This window comes from Branchiostoma lanceolatum, chromosome 13 (assembly GCF_035083965.1).
Source record: "Branchiostoma lanceolatum isolate klBraLanc5 chromosome 13, klBraLanc5.hap2, whole genome shotgun sequence".
Classification (NCBI taxonomy): Eukaryota; Metazoa; Chordata; class Leptocardii; order Amphioxiformes; family Branchiostomatidae; genus Branchiostoma; species Branchiostoma lanceolatum.
In genome coordinates, this window is record NC_089734.1 from 16,154,198 (window position 1) to 16,172,188 (window position 17,991).

General features: G+C 44.7%; 1 protein-coding gene across 1 annotated transcript; it reads right to left on the minus strand.

Annotated features, from left to right (window-relative positions):
* Positions 1-818: 818 nt before the first annotated feature.
* Positions 819-9,548, minus strand: LOC136447722 (peroxidasin homolog). The gene is made up of 8 exons (XM_066446765.1): positions 9,359-9,548; positions 8,728-8,872; positions 7,613-7,851; positions 6,743-6,911; positions 6,246-6,490; positions 4,673-5,510; positions 3,373-3,533; positions 819-988 (listed from the first exon to the last, which is right to left on the minus strand). Exons 1-8 carry the CDS (start codon positions 9,483-9,485, stop codon positions 819-821), a joined length of 2,094 nt encoding a protein of 697 aa, XP_066302862.1. The 5' UTR covers positions 9,486-9,548.
* Between the last annotated feature and the right edge of the window lie 8,443 nt (positions 9,549-17,991).

Consider the following 17,991-nt stretch of genomic DNA (forward strand, 5'->3'; position numbering starts at 1 on the left):
AGAAAACAGGTAATATTTGCGACAAACGTAGTTTTTTTTTTCCTGAAGCTGGGAAAGGGGACCGGCCGCGCAGATTTACAGTGAGAACTTCCAATGACCGCATATGACCCCGAATCGAACGCGGGTTCGGATTCGATTACGTCATTTCGAACATCATGGAACAGCGTTCGAATTCGGCTGGACATGGGAGTTTCTGAGCATAAATTTGACCACCGTGTATGCAAGTGGTACCTTGCGTCCCAATATTTGGATGCCAATTAGCCTGCCGAGAAATATACGGCCCCGGATCCGTTCGGATTCTTCCGGATCTTGGGTTCCGAACCACGTCAGGATACGTCAGGATCAGAGGCCATTTCGTGCAGTGTTCACTACACTGTCTAGCTTTCAAACGACAATAAAACTATCTCAAACATGCACCTTTTTCTATTGTCCTCTACAGTATCTGATTAAGCACAATCTCACATCTTTTTGGTAGGAACGTCTGCACATATTGCTCGATTACCTATTAGTCTATAAGCTAGTTCACGGTTGCTACTACGCATGTGCAATGTCAAAGGTGAAGGCCCAAAAGAGACGTAAACAAAACCCGTCGGGGCGTTGTTATGCAAATCGAGACAATGTCGAGACGAGAACTGTTTACAAGCAGGGGGCCTTCACCTTTGACACTGCACATGCGTAGTAGCAACCGTGAACTAGCTTATTGAATCACGCTTGTTGGCTTTACAATACAAAAAAAAAATTGAACCAGGTTCTACGTGCGAGAGGCCTGGTTAATCTCCAAGCAGTCGTTACAGTCTCCCTGTTTCTGGCACGACTTGCTACTCCTTCCACTTGGTCAGGTCCATCTGGTACAGAGATGAGCAGGCCACCCTCTCGTTCCCAGGCTGTGTGGGCAGCCTGAAGACGTCCGGCTGCAGGTGGGTCGTGCCGTCCGTGTTGTCGCACAGGATCCGGGCCAGGCTGGTCTTCTTGATCTCCTCAAGTTGTTCTGGAGGAAAATGTAAGAGAATATGTTATAAGGTCTCATTCATGTATTAATCCGAGTGAGTCCGTGGTCAAAAAAAAGGCTGCATGAACTTGTGTTTTATGGGTATGAAAATCCCATTTTAGCTAGCCCAGCTGATCTCAAACTGATGCAAGCTTGTTTGTAATTGAAGAAATTAGCAGGTAAAGTTCGGCAGCCGCGCGCGAGATCGTACGTGTACACCCGGCCATTGTGTGTGATGCGGTCATGTGCTTACAGCTGGAAAGTGCCTTTTTGGGGGTGCAGCTAAGTGCAGTTTGTAATTGCTATAAAAAGTGATTGTGTGTAGTTAAAATGTTGGCAATCTTTTAAAATTAATGTAGGGTAAATGTTCTCAGCATACAATGAATAACATTGGCACATTTTGTATATCTACATTACGAACGCGCCCATGTAAAACACGTATTATATAACATATAATCTTATTGGGCGAAAAAAACTCATGGATGAGACCATAAACTCAATCAAGTTTGGAACCACATTCTTCACACTGCATCTAGCTGTGGTGAAAAATAGAAACAGTTAGCATTGTCCGAGAAAGGTCACTGGAAAGTTGGCCTCGAATAAAACGATCTGCTGTGTCCAAAAAAACTTTGTCATCCAGGGATTTAGGGAGCGTGCGTAGTCCAGTGGTTAGCGATCTTGCCTCAGGAACTAGAAGCCCCGGGTTCGATCTCGGCTGCGTCGCTCACCCGACATGCACGCTACCACCGGAAAGGGACGTAGTCCTTAGGACGGAACGTTAAGTCGTGGTCCACTGTTCATTATGCTTGTCGAAAAGAGCTAGGGGAATTTCCCCGGTACAATAAACCTGTGGGCCCAACGCATGCTCACCTCAGTGGTTATGTCTAAACATTGGGACTTCTACAAGATGGGAATAGATATGTCCCGGGCATTTGATACCATCAAAAGGTCCAAAATCCTGGACGTGCTAGACCAGGTAGGATGTAATGAAGACGAACTACGTTTTGTGAGACTACTCCCGGCTGGCACTAAGTTGAAAGTCCGTGTCGGATCAACATACTCGGCTGATTTCGAAACAACAATAGGGTCCCCACAAGGTGATAGCCTCTCTCCAGTACTGTTCACCTGTTACCTAGCATCTGCACTATCCACAATAAGAAGACACTCATCAAGACCCAACCCACCAGCATCACCTCTTGGCATGCCATTGGAAATGAAATATGCGAACGATGTCGACTTTATCGACGAGGAAAGAGATGTACTGGAAAGACTGCTACCGGTAGCTGCTAACAATCTGAAAGACTCAAATCTATTCATGAATGAAGACAAGACAGAATCCACCCATGTCTACTTGGCAGACACACTGGAAAAATATGAGAATGAAAAGCCTCCTCTGTAGCTCATCCGACATAGCAGCACGGTGTACCATGGGCAATCTTGCATTCAGGTCCCTTTGGAAAATCTGGATTCAACGATCAAAAAGTCCATTGGAGAAGAAGCTACAGTTGTATAATGTCGCATGTGTGTCAATCATGATCTACAACTGTAACAGCTGGGCTGCTCCACAGACGGCGATAGACAAGCTAGGCGCATGCCACCGAAAACACCTACGAACAATCACAGGGCATCGATGGCCAAATAGCCTGATCTCAAATAAAACACTGTACAAGCTGTGTAACACAAGCCCGCTGTCAACAAAAGTGAAAGACGCCAGGTTGTCTATGTTCGGACACATTCTGAGAATGCCGACCGACACACCTGCACAACAGGCTCTAGACTTCGCCCTGATAGGATGCAACAGATATAGTTCCAGAAAAGGAAGACACTGCAAAAACTTACTGAGCCTACTGAGGGCAGACCTGAAGGAAAGAGGTCAAGGACCGTTGCGGTCAGAAAGAAACCGCAGCTCGCAGCGAATAGGACAAAGTGGAAGGGACTGAAGGAAGGCTGAATGCGGCTGCAGGATGTTTCAACTACTGCAGCAGCAGAAAACAGTGGACTACTACTACAATAAACCTGTAAATACTGTACATAGCGTCTGTCTTCTCTGTCATGACCAGTGGAAGATAAGCTCATCTGTTCATTGAGTTCATTTGAGCTAAACTAGTTCGAGATTACTTTACTTAACCAACCTGTACGTGCACCGCTTGTTTCCGTATCAGCTAAGCTTAACTCGTAGCAAAATGGAGGCTTCAGTTCGCTTTATCATAACGTTCTAAACAAAGACTATACGTATAATACATGCACATGTATATGCGTATAGTAGAAAACATCAAATTTTGAGTATAAGTAGTTACAGTTTGAAATCTATTTCCATTCTGTCTTTTGTACATATTTTAGCACTAACTTCCCTAAATCTGTTAATGAGCGTAGCTTTTACCAACCTTTCTTAAACTGTCCAGCGTTCTCGAACCAGAAGCGGTCCCCCTTGCGGATGTCCTGGAACTGCATGCCGATCAGACAGGCGAAGGTTGGGCCCACGATACCGTCCGGCACGGACTCCTCGGCAAGACCGCCAACAAACAGGTCGATGTCGTCCACGTGGCTGCAAGTTGTTAACGGAAAAGAAGTTCGACTTGTTTATATTTGATACATCGTTTGATCACCTCGACCAATCGATCGCTTCGAAACTGAAATTCAAATCAGCCAAGACCCGACGAAATCGTTTTCTAAGTTGCCTTAACGACTTAACCTTGGAAAACAAACTCGCAAGTGAGATGCTGGAAGGTGTCAGCTTTCGTAAAAATGTTTTCAGATTGACAATTGTGGCACTTTGGAAGTGACAGAAAGTGACCGTGATTTAACGTTTAACGAAAAGTAGTAGCATTTTTTTCAAACGTTCAATCGTGGTCACTTTCTATCACTTCCAAAATGCCAAAATTGCCAATGTGAAAATATTTTCTAAAAGCTGACACCTTCCAGCATCTCACTGGCGAGTTTGTTTTGTCAGATTAAGTCGTAAAGGCAACTTAGAAAGCGATTTGTTGGGTCATGGCTGATTCGAATCTGAGTTCCAAACCGATCGATTGGTGTTGATACATATAAAGCATTTGCATTGCTTCGAATATGCATATATATGATTAAGGGTGATGTCACATTCGTCGTAGGCCGTTGTACGATTGTGATGTGGCAGAGGTTTAATGGCTGTGACAGAACCAACCGCCGACAAGAATCTATAGTGCTTTAGGTAAATAGACATACAGATGACATTTTGGTGGCGTCGTGTGGTGGAATGGATATCACATACGACTGTCAAACAAGGGAACCCGAGTTCGAAACCGGCCTGCCCCCAGACATGCCTGGGCATGCTCCCCGACGTTGTGCCCTTGGGAAAGACAGCTTACGCGACTTTCCTCACTTCACTAAGGTGTAAATGAGTACTTAGCTTCGGTAAGGTACGTCCCACGGATAGGACGTTAAATGGAGGTCCCGTGTTTCGGGAGAGCCACACCCCGCATACGTAAAAGAACCCACCAAACCTTTCTAAAAAGAGTAGGGGCATGCCCCCTTGAGAGTGGTTCAAAACCTACAGTCCTATAACCGCACATGGGTTCGTCTTTAGTAAAAGCCTCCGGCTATTTGGGCAACCCAGGCATGTACATGCTGAACCAATAATACCTTCACTTTGCAATCGCACGACGATCGTACGACGTATGTGAACCTACATATTATGTTCATTAGTACCTGTATAGGCTCTTCAGCTTTTCTCGGGTTGTTTCATCGGGGATCTGTGGTGCAAGGTCGCGGAACCTCGGTGCCCTGTGGAGCCTACACTTCTCCCTCCAGGCGTTGTAGCCGGGCAGTCCATGGTCTCGTCCCCGCTGGATGTTCACGGCTGCCAGGTCAATGCCATTATCTGATCCGGGAGGATCCGCAAATAGGAACTTCGTCATGCCCGAGACCATGAACCGGTCGGCGTCCTGTCGGGGCTGGGTGGTTAGTCCCCGTATGATGGAGTCCGGTCCGCCTTCAGCGCCGTCCAATACGTATGTTGGGTTGTCCAAACTATAGGCCAGCTTGATCGGGCACTGGCTGTTAAAGTCCGAATCATAGCGGTCGAATCCATTTTGAACCACGCTGTGGCCGAATCGGTAGGCTGCCGTGGCGAACACGTTATAGATACCCGGGTTCACGGTCGGGTTGTACCCAGAGAAATCCCCGCTCTGGGTCAGGGTTAGTTCATATTTGGTCATGGCCTTAGATCCCAGAACGAGAGGAAGATATTCGCCGTACGCAATTTTCTGCAGCAGCGCGCCAACGATTTTTCTGGTTTCAAAGAACACCCGATCGTCACCCCAGCCATTGTCTTTGTTGAGCTCCATGGCGATCCGGTTGTGTTCTCGCATGAAGACGGTGTGCAAGGAAGTTAGCGCTGGCTGCTGGTTGACTCTGGTGTCTCCTGCCTGTGAGCACTTCTCGTTGGCAGGTCCCTCACACTCAAAGCCCCAGTCTTCTGGGGCCTCAGGCAGTAACTCCTTCTTTGTTGGTTCGGGAGGGTTTGGTCTTGACTTGAGGAGGAACCCTGTTGACAGAAGGGAATGTAACGGTGAATCGACCGATTTGAGTGACAGTTTAGCCGGACCATATGCCAGGCAATGGCCCTGGCGTACCACCCTCCTAAAAGCAGTACCCCTATCGCTCGATTCCGACGGTTGGCTCGCTCGCGTAGGGGCCCTGCTCTTTAGCCCCGGTAGACACGGTTCTGGCGCCGTCGCCACCAAAACAGCTTCAGACAATCAGAGGGTTTGCTAAACCTCATCTCAAACAAAAGCGCAAAGGACGCTGGGAAGCTTTTAACCAATCAGGTTACGTCTCACGTCGTTACTTTAGGTTCAGAACAACTTAACCGCCCAATTGTGCCAAATAAGGATAGCTCATCAATTATTCATGAGCAACTGTCAGTAACGTCCCCAGAACCGTGTCTAGCGGGGCTAAAGAGCAGGGCCCCTACGCGAGCGAGCCAACGAATCGAGCGATATGGGTCCTGCTTTTAGGAGGGTGTGGCGTGCCAGCCTGCGACTCTTCCTTCTCGGACGGCTGATCAGTCTTACCAGCCAATCACGTCACAGCCTATGGTCGATAGTCATCCTGATTGGCTGGTAGTTGTCCCTACAATTACGAACCGGAGTGTATCTGATTGGCTAAAGATAGTGCAGCGCTAATTAACGCAGAGGGAGGTCGGGTCACAGGCCGGGATGCTAGGGTCGTTGCTTAACAATGTACAAACCTAAAGCTTGGAATAAAGAATGGCACCTACCATCAGAATCTCTGAGGCTAGCCATGTCTTCCTCCGAATCGCCATAGACATTCGAGGCGTCCACGAAGGCGGTGACCTGGTCGAACTGCTGTCGCGGGCCCATACTGCATCCTTTGTTCGGACAGGCGCTAGAGCGGATGAACTCTATACAGGACCTTCCAGGAAAATCGGGGTCGTTCTCGGGAATGGGAATGTTAAAACATTCTAAATCCCCGGCGCCCATTTCACAAGGACAACTGACGTCTGCGGAAATGAGATATAGCAAAAGCAAAATGGTCAACCAGCCATACCAAGAAAATGAAATTGCGCAAAAACAATATCGGAATTTTTTTTGGTGACGAAATGAGCTCCCATTACAAATTATTAAAGATATCATTTGAAGGGGAATAGAAAATTAAACTTCCCAATGATATACGACATTATAACAATCATGAAAAAGGGGCAAAGTTTATGGACAAAGGTTAATAACTATAATAAAAAGACATTACAAACCTTCATCGGGTGCGGCTGTCATTGTAATTTCGTGAGACATGAACTGACCAAACTGCATCAACATGTGACTGGTTTCATGACTTGATTTCCGCATATCCTCATGCATAACGAGGCTGACATGGCGGGCGTTTGGGAGGGAGTCGCCGTTTTTGGCGGTGCGGGGCTCATTAATACCTATAGCAACACAAAAGACAAGAATGCATCGGGTAATTTAGATAAGCCAATCGCGTTGCCTCTTAACCATAGGCGGCGACGTGATTGGCTGGTAGCGTTACCACCTACAGCAGACATAGGGTCAACTGATTGGCTAGCTTTCGGTTGGTCAGCGCTAAGAAGGACTAATTGCAGGCCAGTATTCCATGGTCTTTGTTTGTCAAATACAATGTGCAAGCAGCGGGTCTGGAATGAGAAAATTCATAGACAGTACAAGACATAGAAGCTCAGCTACGTTTAAACTTCATGCATTTCTTGTGCAAAATGCTACTTTAATCAAGCTATTCTATCACCTGTGACCCCTGTGAAAAGAGCGGAGTAGAGGGGCACCACCCAACTTGACTGCCCGGCTCCATTGGATAAAGTTCACAGGCAATATGTGAACTTTCGCTTTGCATTAATTGTGAATGTTTCTATTTTTGAAGTGAAGTTGTTCCTAAGCTGCATTCCATATCTCACTCACTCACTCACTCACTCACTCACTCACTCACTCACTCACTCACTCACTCACTCACTCACTCACTCACTCACTCACTCACTCACTAAATAATGACCTCACTGAATTCTATATCTATGACTCAAATTACATACTCAAATGCCTTCACCCCTGAGGCGTCACTAAAAGGTCAAGGTTAACGCATGCACATGTACCAGCCACATACCATTTCCGTATTGCGGGTCGAGCATTCTTTTCAGACATTGCTCTGGGCTTCCCCACAGGGAGTTCATGTTGTTGTTGGCACAGCCGTTTGCAGTTCTAAACTCTTTGTCGTCTACCCAACGTGGCTCGCAGCTACTTGTAGGTGCCGGTGCCTCGGATGCCTCGGGTGCCTCGTCACACTGTCCCGTTATGGTACGGGACTCAACTTGGCCCAGCTGGTCCACGGTGAAGTGGTCAGGACTGTATAGGAATAGTTTTGTTCAAAGCAATAGACCCCTTTCCAGTCACGGCGGCCATTTTTAATTGTCCGGGGTCAGCTCGGGGGCATGCACTAAAATGAGACTTGACTTGGTTATAAGAGCCCCAACCCTGTCAAGCCTCGCTTTGGCGTATGACCCCGAGCTGACCCCGGAAAATTCGAAATGGCCGCCGTAACTGGAAATGGGTCTATTAACAGATAATACCTCTTTAATCACCCTCAAGCCATCGCATGACTGCTAGTTCTATTGCATCGGAGGACTTGTCACAGCTAAGGCCGTGTTCCCACTCGGTAAAATCTACGCGAATCAATTTGAACTGAATTTGTCAATTCGAATAGCTATCGATTTATTTGCGTTAACACCTGTCATTGAATCTGCGCTCTTGCATTTACATTCAAGGTCGCAAACACAGTATCTGTCCGCGACTCCAAGCGGATATGACGTGGGTGCATAAAAAGTATAGCAAAATTTTTTGAAGACCTGGTAAAAAGTCGCATGTAACAGAAATCCAAGTGGAAACTGTGCTGTGGTGGAGTGTGTCGGCTTTTAGACTGTATCTTTTGGATTGTGAATTTTTCTAGATCTCGTGACGTCAGAGCTATTCGCATTGAACCGAATTGGGTGTTCACATCTGCAAAACGCTGATAGTCGATTCGAATCAATCCACCCCGAGATTGGCGAAAAGAGGATTGTGATGAATGCGAATCAATCCTGAATAGGGCTGTTCACACTCAGAAAATCTAATTGACTGCCCTATGATGCAAATTGATTCAATCAACCAGTCACCCAATCACGTTGCTTCCTCGCCATAGACGGCAACGTGATTGGTCGGTAATTTCTCTTCAAAGTGATTCACCTGTTCATGAGGCTCTTGGCCACCTTCTCCAAGAAGACAGCTGATTGGCTGAGCTTGAGTGTCCTGGGCGTGGGACGGTGCATGGCTGCGAGATGACGTTGACTCTTGCTTGCAGCCACAGAAACCACCTTAGACCGACGGGGCTCTACAAGATAGAGGGGAATTGTTAATCTGCTCAAATATTATTCCCTAATGAATGTATTAACAAATAAGAATACAAAGGAAGTTATGCGCACTGCGTTATTGGTACCTAGATATCAAAACCAAACGTTGTACTGCAGTACCAAGTAATGCCGCTAGGAAGCCTATAATTAGATTTGTCTTCCATATTGCCAAGGCCTACTCATACAGTAGATTTTAAAAGATCACATTCACAACTTGCTGGCCACAAGGAACCAAGCAAACCCAATCACAAACGTCACCGAAAACATAACCTTCTTGGCAAAGGTAATGACTAAGATAAATAAAAATCACAAACGGCAGTTAAATAAACTGGATATTTGACTTGATACAAATTTCAAAGAAATCTGAAGTCTATCAAAAGACAGCTTCTTTTGGTACAGCAGTGTCGGAATTGATGAAGTCCTCCGCAACAAAATAGAGGCTTACAAACTGAGTATTTCATACTTACTTTCCTCACAAACGACGTCGTTACCCGTACGGACACAGTGGGCGTCCCCCAACTCCTTGGTCACCATAGCAACGGCTTCCTGAAGCTGTTTTTCAGTTGGACCGTGCCCGGTTACCATGGTAACCATGGCCAGTAGGACTGTCAACAAACTGAAAGAAAAATTGCAGTCTGACACCAAAAAAATAAGACCATAGCAATTCCGAGACATAAGATACAAAAAGGAAGTTCTGCTGCAGTACCAAGGTCACACACCAGGGTGCCCAAAATTAACCACGACCGTCGTGTCGTGTTAGAATTATGTATGTATTCTTGTCGTGTCCTTAACACCTACCTACATATCGAATATTCAAATATTATCATATATAATACATACAGAGAACTCTGTGATAACTACAGATATCAGGAAACACTAGCACACACACACACACATGTACACGCACACATACGCAAACACAGAAACACATACAAACACATGTATACACACATCATGCACGCACACACCCACAGACACACACACATACACGTACACAAACACACACACACACACGTACCAAAAAAAATACTTTCATTTTATGGAGGTCACTAGGATACACAGAAGTGCCATAAGCACCAATCGGCTATCAAAAACAATTTATGGGATCTGTCGTAGAACAGAGGACTATATACACCCACACGAACTTGGGATAGTAGCGCGGTTCTTCCATCGGTGTTTGATTTGCCTCGTCATGCCAATTTAGAAACAAATATTTGCGGATTCCCACCATTACCGTATGTATACAGCATTTACTGACATTTGAAAAAGTTTTTGCTTAAGTTTGTTCAAAGTCTCAAAGGTCTTTGATGGTGACAGTTGGAAACTTAACATTCGCCGGTGGGCCTGACCAAATCTCAAAACAGTCCAACCGGTGGCAAAATCACAGTGACGGCCAAGTCCGTGTCCATCAGGGTGGCTGTCTTGCCAGGGTGGCTGTCTTGCTAGGCTGGCAAGAACTGTCAGGGCGTCTTTCTTGCCAGGGTGGCTGTCTTGCCAGGGTGGCTGTCTTTCTGCCAGGGTGGCTGTCTTGCCAAGATGGCTGTCTTCTTGCCAGGGTGGCTGTCTTCTTGCCAGGGTGGCTGTCTTCTTGCCAGGGTGGCTGTCTTGCCATGATGGCTGTCTTGCAAGGGTGGCTTTCTTGCCAGGGTGGCTGTCTTGTCAGGGTGGCTTTCATGGAGAGACTAAACCGCCCTCCCAGTGGCCCGCCCGACTAACCAACCCGCACAGGGGGCTAACAGCCACTGGCAGCGAAATTGTGTAACATAGGCTAGAGTGCGTTATAAAGAAGATGGGATTCATGCCTCAAGCTAACCGTCTTTCGAAAGTTTTTCGATTTCCACGGCAGTTGTCCCCCAGTAAGACATCTTTATCTGGCAGCATACATATTGTCTGGAACTTTTATCCAGCCTGTCACACAGGCCAGTGCCGCCATGCCGACTACGGTTGCCGCCATAATTTGTCACCAGTGGGTCAAAATCAACTGACATGACAATTTAAAGTCTAGGTTACACATAGCCGAACATGTTCTCCCGACCTTCCCCCGACCATGGTTGGGAGTTGTTCGGGAGCAAGGTCGGCTGTGGTTGGCTGGTTTTCTCCGCGGTCGGCTGGCGTTTGCCGTTGTTCGGGAGTACGTCATCAGTAAAATTAATATCTTAACCACGCCGTAACCACTGCTGACTTACTCCCAACTAGTTCCCAACCTACCCCTGACTCACCCCAAGGCCGTAGACAAATGTCATTCCCAACCAAATTGACTGCTATCAAAACGTGGGCCAATCACCCCTGATCTTCACACGACCAAAGATCACCATGTAGCTTATTTTTGTGCCGCACTGAGCACTTGTGATTAGAAATCCGCATGCAAATGTGGTAAACAGTGGCATTAAATGTCAATTTCATAAAGATTACAGTAACTAGAAAATTCTTAGTTTTCAAGCCTCATAAAATGCTCTAGGTGCCTTTAACAGGACAGGCGAATTTTGCGCGACATATGGACACTACTAGACTACCACAAGAACGTTTGCCATCCAACGTACGACGATTGGACGACGAAATATAACAGGTTTATAACCAGGAAAGGGTCACAAGAGAGTGAATGATGTATGATATTGTTGTAATAAACCTTATCAATCTCACCTGATGTGCATGGTGCACCTATGCACAGCCGAAAAACTGGATGAAAGATGTGGCAACTATCCCCGAGTCTCTCCACAGCGAAGTTGCTCCAACGTGTCCTCCTCTCCGCACACTTTTAGTATATATGAATCCTTATGACGGTGATCGCACATTCTGTAAAAAAAGTCAAATCATCTAATTAGGCTGACAAAGCCAGACTTCTAGCAGCCCTTTCATTGGCAAGGCGAGAATACATAACATAGGCTAAAAGTCTCTTCAAACCAACGCGTTTTGCCATCAATTACGTAACGCTTCACAGGCCTTAAATCCCCGTAGTGCACGTAGGGCAAGCGGGATTTTATCGGCTGTTGCCCACTTCAGGATACCAGTTTTGTCGCGAGTTTTGTGCAAATTTAAGTTTATATTGCCATAGCCTTTCGGACTGCAAGCAGGCCATTTAGCTTTTGATTTCGTCTGCTGTATTGATCATTGTACAAAAAAATGCTAAAAATTTTCAGTTAATTCTGTTTTTGCACCAAATTTAAGCCTTATTATGGTATATAGGCAAGAGGCTCGGGCATAAAAGACATTACAGAGATGCAAACTATTACTACAGAAAAAAATCACTCTGTCAAACAGTCATTTCACAGTGGGCACAAGCCCTTCTAATAACACATACAATTTTGTCACCCAAAATGATGTTTTTCACCCCAAATATAGGAAATTCACAATTTTGTTGTTGTAGTATTTTGAATATTTGTTATTTACATCGTCTGACGTGACTGCCACGGTTGAAATGGCAGTCACGTCATGGCCTTGGCGTTACGTCATGCACCAGCCACTGACAAAAGACAGTTAATCTTATGGTGTCGGCTGTGCAGTCCTTGCAGTGTTCCTTTGTCTTGCTAAAAATCTTAAAGATTTTCTCAACGCCGGAGAAGAAAGGATTTTACGCTTGCGTGAGTGGTTGACATGAATTTGGCGACACCAAAGCCTTTCTCGTTGTTGTATAGTAATTATCCTGAAATGCATGAGGTAACCCTCCGCAATTCACACCAAACACCAGAACAGTCTAGTCTCTACCAGACTAACCGCGTCGGAAATAGACAGAACATTTGTCGGGGGACTTTGGCCATGGACCCTCTCTCCGTAGCCGACTCCCTTCATACAATTGACTCTATTTGGCCAGTTTCTACTATTTTGCCAGCGACACGCGGAGACTGGTAGAGGCTAAGCAAACCTCGGCAGGTGGACCACGTGCACGATACGAGGAGGCCGCGGAATCGTTGATGATTAGCCGAAGAATAAGCGGCGGGAGGTCGGCAAGAACAAGACGGGGTCTATGTCAAAAATATTTAGTTGTCTTTATCATCAGATAGAATGCACTATGGCTACGGCACTACGGTCTAGTTCCCTGCGACCATATTCATTACTTAGAATCCTGCTATTCAGCAGACGACAAAGGTTTATGAGGAACACTTTTTTGTCTAAATGTTGTGTGTGATAGTGGACTGAGGGTGATGTTTTTATCAAAGTTTGCTCCTAGCACAAGCAGAAACACATGGATATAGTAATATTACCATTTCTACGGCGTCTAGCTAATGTCCCGATGAATCATGTATAAATTGCCATGGCCGTGGGGATCGACTTTGAGTGACGTTCTACCGACTCAACAAACGGTTTGTTACCGAAGGCCTGATATATATGTACGGTACGGCCTTTTTGTCGTGTTTTTTTGTTTGTTTGCTTGGACACGTTTATATGACCTTAGAACTCTCTTCAAGCCAATGTGGGAGCAATAGCTTCTATTTAATTAGCAAGATATTAATGACGAATCTTCTCTCCCGAAAAACCTGTCCGAGAGCAGCGTCATTCTGCGTGAGGCGGACGGTAGTTTCAAATTACAATATTATGGTATCAGCACGACTATATAGAAAATATAACTTATGTCATACCTGGGCCTGATACGGGTGTTTCGGACCGAGTGATAACTATCCGTATCCCACGGGCTTCCATAGAATATTTTGAATGCATTTCGAGCGCCTCGGTTGCGCCGCCGTCGAAAATTCGAATACCGGATTCGGAGGTTGGAATCAATGTTGTTACAGTTTTTTTTTTGCTCGAGGACACAGAACTCCTTCAACTTCTGGCGTATTCCTCATTAAAATGTGTATTTTCTCGGGTGGGTATGACATAAATAAAATACAACACGGTGTATTCCGCCTCACCCTCGTCCCAGCCCTCCCGCGGGTCGGATCGCACTACGGCCGTCGGGCGATCCTACCCGCGGTCGGGCTGGGACCTCAGGTGATACGGAATACCCCGTCTCGTATTCTATATATATATATAGTATTAGTACAAAGGTAATCCATGATATTGACAGAATAACAGAAAAAAAGATGGTTTATTGTTCTGCCAGATTGGTTTCAATTAACTCGTATCGAAAAAAAATCCGGTTTTACGTGAACAAGCGTTACGCCACAGCAAAATTCTGCAGGTCTCAACGCCACGAACGGTCCTCTAAAATTCCTATAGTTTTGTATCACTATCACTGGGGAAGAAACATAACATGTTTGGCACCAGTGACAAAAGATATCAATAGGATCAGCATGTAACAGAAAGAAATGGTGGTTATTTTTTTGGTGTCAATTTAACTCTTACCTGGAATCGTCGTTAAGGTGAACGAGCGCTACCAACTACTAAATACATGATACCAGCTAATAAAACAACAATAAATAGTCATGCCTTCAAGTACCAGAGTTATTAACATAATGACAGATTGATTGATGTTTTAAAATCATATTTCCCAGGAATTATCGTATAATGTAACTCGCCAAGTTTTGTACGATCATCCTTATAAGCTAGTTAAAAACAACGCTTCTCACAAGATGTGCAAAGGTTAGGTGTGACAAGTACACGTCTTTCAGTGGGATGTATTATCAGCTGCACCGCGCCGCGTTTCTGCGAAGCTGGCGTGTTTCGCCTAAAGGCGATTATAGCTAATCTCCAAGCATATTTATATGGTGCCAAAAATCGTATATGCTAGCCAGAGAAGCTCCAGTCAGCGAAGCTTCAGTCAGAGAAGTTCCAGTCAGCCAGAGAAGCTCCAGTCCGCATTTCTCTTGCTAGCATATACGATTTTTGGCACCGTGTAGATCTGCTTGGAGATTAGATTATACCGGCTATGAAGATACATTTATTTAATTGTATATGAAAAATAGTACTTCAACCTTTTCCAGATGAAGGGTTCGAAGTAAGCGCTGTGGAAACAAATGGGAATATATAAAATAGAGAACAGACGATGGCAATGAAGAATAATTAGAGGTTTTGGCTCACCACTCTAGTGCTCAGACTTGCCTTGCCTTTTATTCAGCCAGGTCGATCGTGTTGTGGTCGGGAGTGCCTAGTAGCTTGAAATGTCTTGATGTTGAAGGTAGGTATGCGCAGACCAGTAAAGAAAAAGGCTCATTTTATAGCACCGACAAAGAAACCACGCCTACCTAGAAAAACTGCGTCATGCAGGTAAAGTTGTTGTTCACGTGGATTCCTCATGATCTTTACATGATCAGCGTATGCCATTTGACATATAGGCTCACAATGCATAGAATAGACGCCGCAAAGGCCGCTACTCATGATTGGCACTAAAGAGACGCCCGCAAAAGTTTAGTGTTTGTTCATTACTCTCCAAGCAGATGTTGGGCTCCGGTTTGTTTTTGGGCATTTTTGTCGGTCTTTCTAGTTTTATTGCACAACTATTTGTGTATACTGGCAGTGTACGTATTTGTAGTTTCCTATTGCTGACCAAATCTAAAATATTGATTTGATATAAGCTGGATATGCCGAGTTATTACGTCCGGTCATAGGTAACACTTCCTGTCACAGGACCTGCATGGGGGGGGGGGGGGATGCTGGATCCAGTGAGAGGGGGCGGTTGATCTGATTTTTAGGTGCAATCTGGTGTTTAATTGACGAATAATTTCATTATAACGCTCATCTGTGAATTCAGCATTGCAAATAAATTGTTTGGTAGAATCACAACAACCAATCGTATTTCACGAATAATTTACCGACAGCTATATGGAGCGGACTGGCTACGATAAACTATGACTCAAAATAGCCCGTTGCTCCTCACGGTAAAAAGGCATACAGACATCTAAGACGCTGCTTTTTCTGTAACGGAGAAGCTGAATTCTGCAGGACACAAGAACACTTTAACTAACAATATAGATTGCTATCAATCGACGTTCGTTGTTCCAAATTCTGGTTTCTCGCCTCCCTGAAAATGCCTTTAGTGTGAAAGTTGTCCTTTATGTCATATCTGGGCCTGATACGGGTGTTCCTGACCGTGTGATAACTATCCGTATCACATGAGGTTCTAGACTTGTATTACGAGGGCTTTCATAGAATATTTCGAATGTATTTCGAGTGCGCCGGATGCGCCACCGTCGAATATCAGAATACCGGATTCGGAGGTTAGAATCAATGTTCTTACAGTTTTTGGTCGAGGACACAAAACTCCCTCAACTTCTGGCGCATACCTCATTGAAATGTGTTTTTTTCGGGTGGGTATGACATAAACGTAAAGTACAACACGGGGTATTCCGTATCACCGGAGGTACCAGCCCGATCGCGAATGAATCACTGCGCGAAAGGGGTCCATTTCCGGACAAATCCGATATTGACACATCACTGGGCATGTTACATATTCGGACCGTTTCCAAGTACTCAAATCGATACCTAACATATTCGGAAATATTTTGATTCAAGAAATATTTCCTAGCAAATTCGGATAAAAACAACTTTTTATTTTTCCGGATACAGTTCAGGGTCGTATCGTAACTCCGTATACGTGTTTCTTTATGTATACGGAGATATCTGTTGTTAAGATACTTCGGCAATCCATGTTGTATTCTGACTCTGCCGTGACAGGTAAGATATCCGGGAATGTATTGACTCCGAAAATGTTGCTATTCATTTCCGGACAAATCCAAAGTTTGACACATCACTGGGCATGTCAAATATACGGACTATTTTCAAGTACTTATTTTGACAACTGAAATATCCGGAAATATTGTGATTCAATAAATTATTCCTAGCAAATCCGGATAAATATATTTTTTTTTTAATTTACCGGATTCTTTACAAGTTCGTATCATAACTCCGGATACGTATTTCGTTATGTATACAGAGAAATCTGTTGTCAAGCGCGAAAGCGGTCTATTTCTGGACAAAAACCGAATTTTGACACATAACTGGACATGCCAAGTATTCTGAACGTTTTCGGACATTTTGTCAATACACAACATTTACGGAAATATATTGAATCAGGAATTGTTTCGTTGCAGATCAAGCAAAATATGACTTAGGATATTTGCGGATACCGTACATGGGAGTTTCATTACTCCAAATGCGTGTTTCTTTACATACACGAAGATATCTGGTGATCATGACTTTGTCATGACACATATCCGATAATATTTCGAATCCAAAACAATTGCTGTCTTTATCAATGCAAAGCAAGTACTACCGATTATGTGCCATTTTAGTTTCTGTAGTCCAGGTTAAGGTATGCGTTTTACTGTACTTTCCCACATATCCGGGAATGCATATGATGGCCCGCATCGTCAACCGATGAACGCGGCGACTATGATGATGATGATGATGATGATGATGATGTTCCGTTTACGCAATATATTTCGTTCTCTGTGATAAAATAAAAAAAGATTCCAGGGAAATCTGAATGTTGAACGTGCCGCGTATTCGGACAGTTTCCAAACTGGAATTTCGACACAGCATATCGGGAAATATTCCGATTCCGGAATTGTTCATTTCTGTGTCCAGGAAATATCTTGGTTTATCTTTTGTCCGTATACGAAGCATGTTTTCTGAAGGCGTTCCGGACTCCGAAAATGACCAGAATCAAAACAGTTGTACGGAAATAAGTCCGGAAATGACAATCCATAGCAGAAGGGCATTGTGGGACACTTAGATTTCCGGACGTATTTGCGCGTATCATGACCAAGGTACGGTCGGTACAATAATATATGTTGCCTCTAGGAGGAGCTTTTTGTCTCCGTGCTTGAAACTATCAAATCGATCAACAAATACACAACTTCGGGTTTCTGGTAGTTCTTGAAATCTGAAGAAGAATTGCACGAGTGCATTAAGCCAAACAGTGACACACTTTGTGATCTTGTGCCAATCAAAGCATCTTAAGTTAGATTTCCATAACCGATTTATACATGCATGTGCAAAATTGAAATACCTGCATCAATCTATTGCTAAAGCATGATATGAAGACAAGCGTGTGGCCTGCCATGGAAATGTATTCATATATATATATGGGCACCCTTCCAAAACCGTACTGGCTTGTCTGTCTTCTCAGTTGGGACATTGGTATGTGCACAATTACGATAAGATCTGGCCACCAGATGGTTTGGAAAATATGCCTGATTTCTGATTGGTCCGTTCATCTATGACG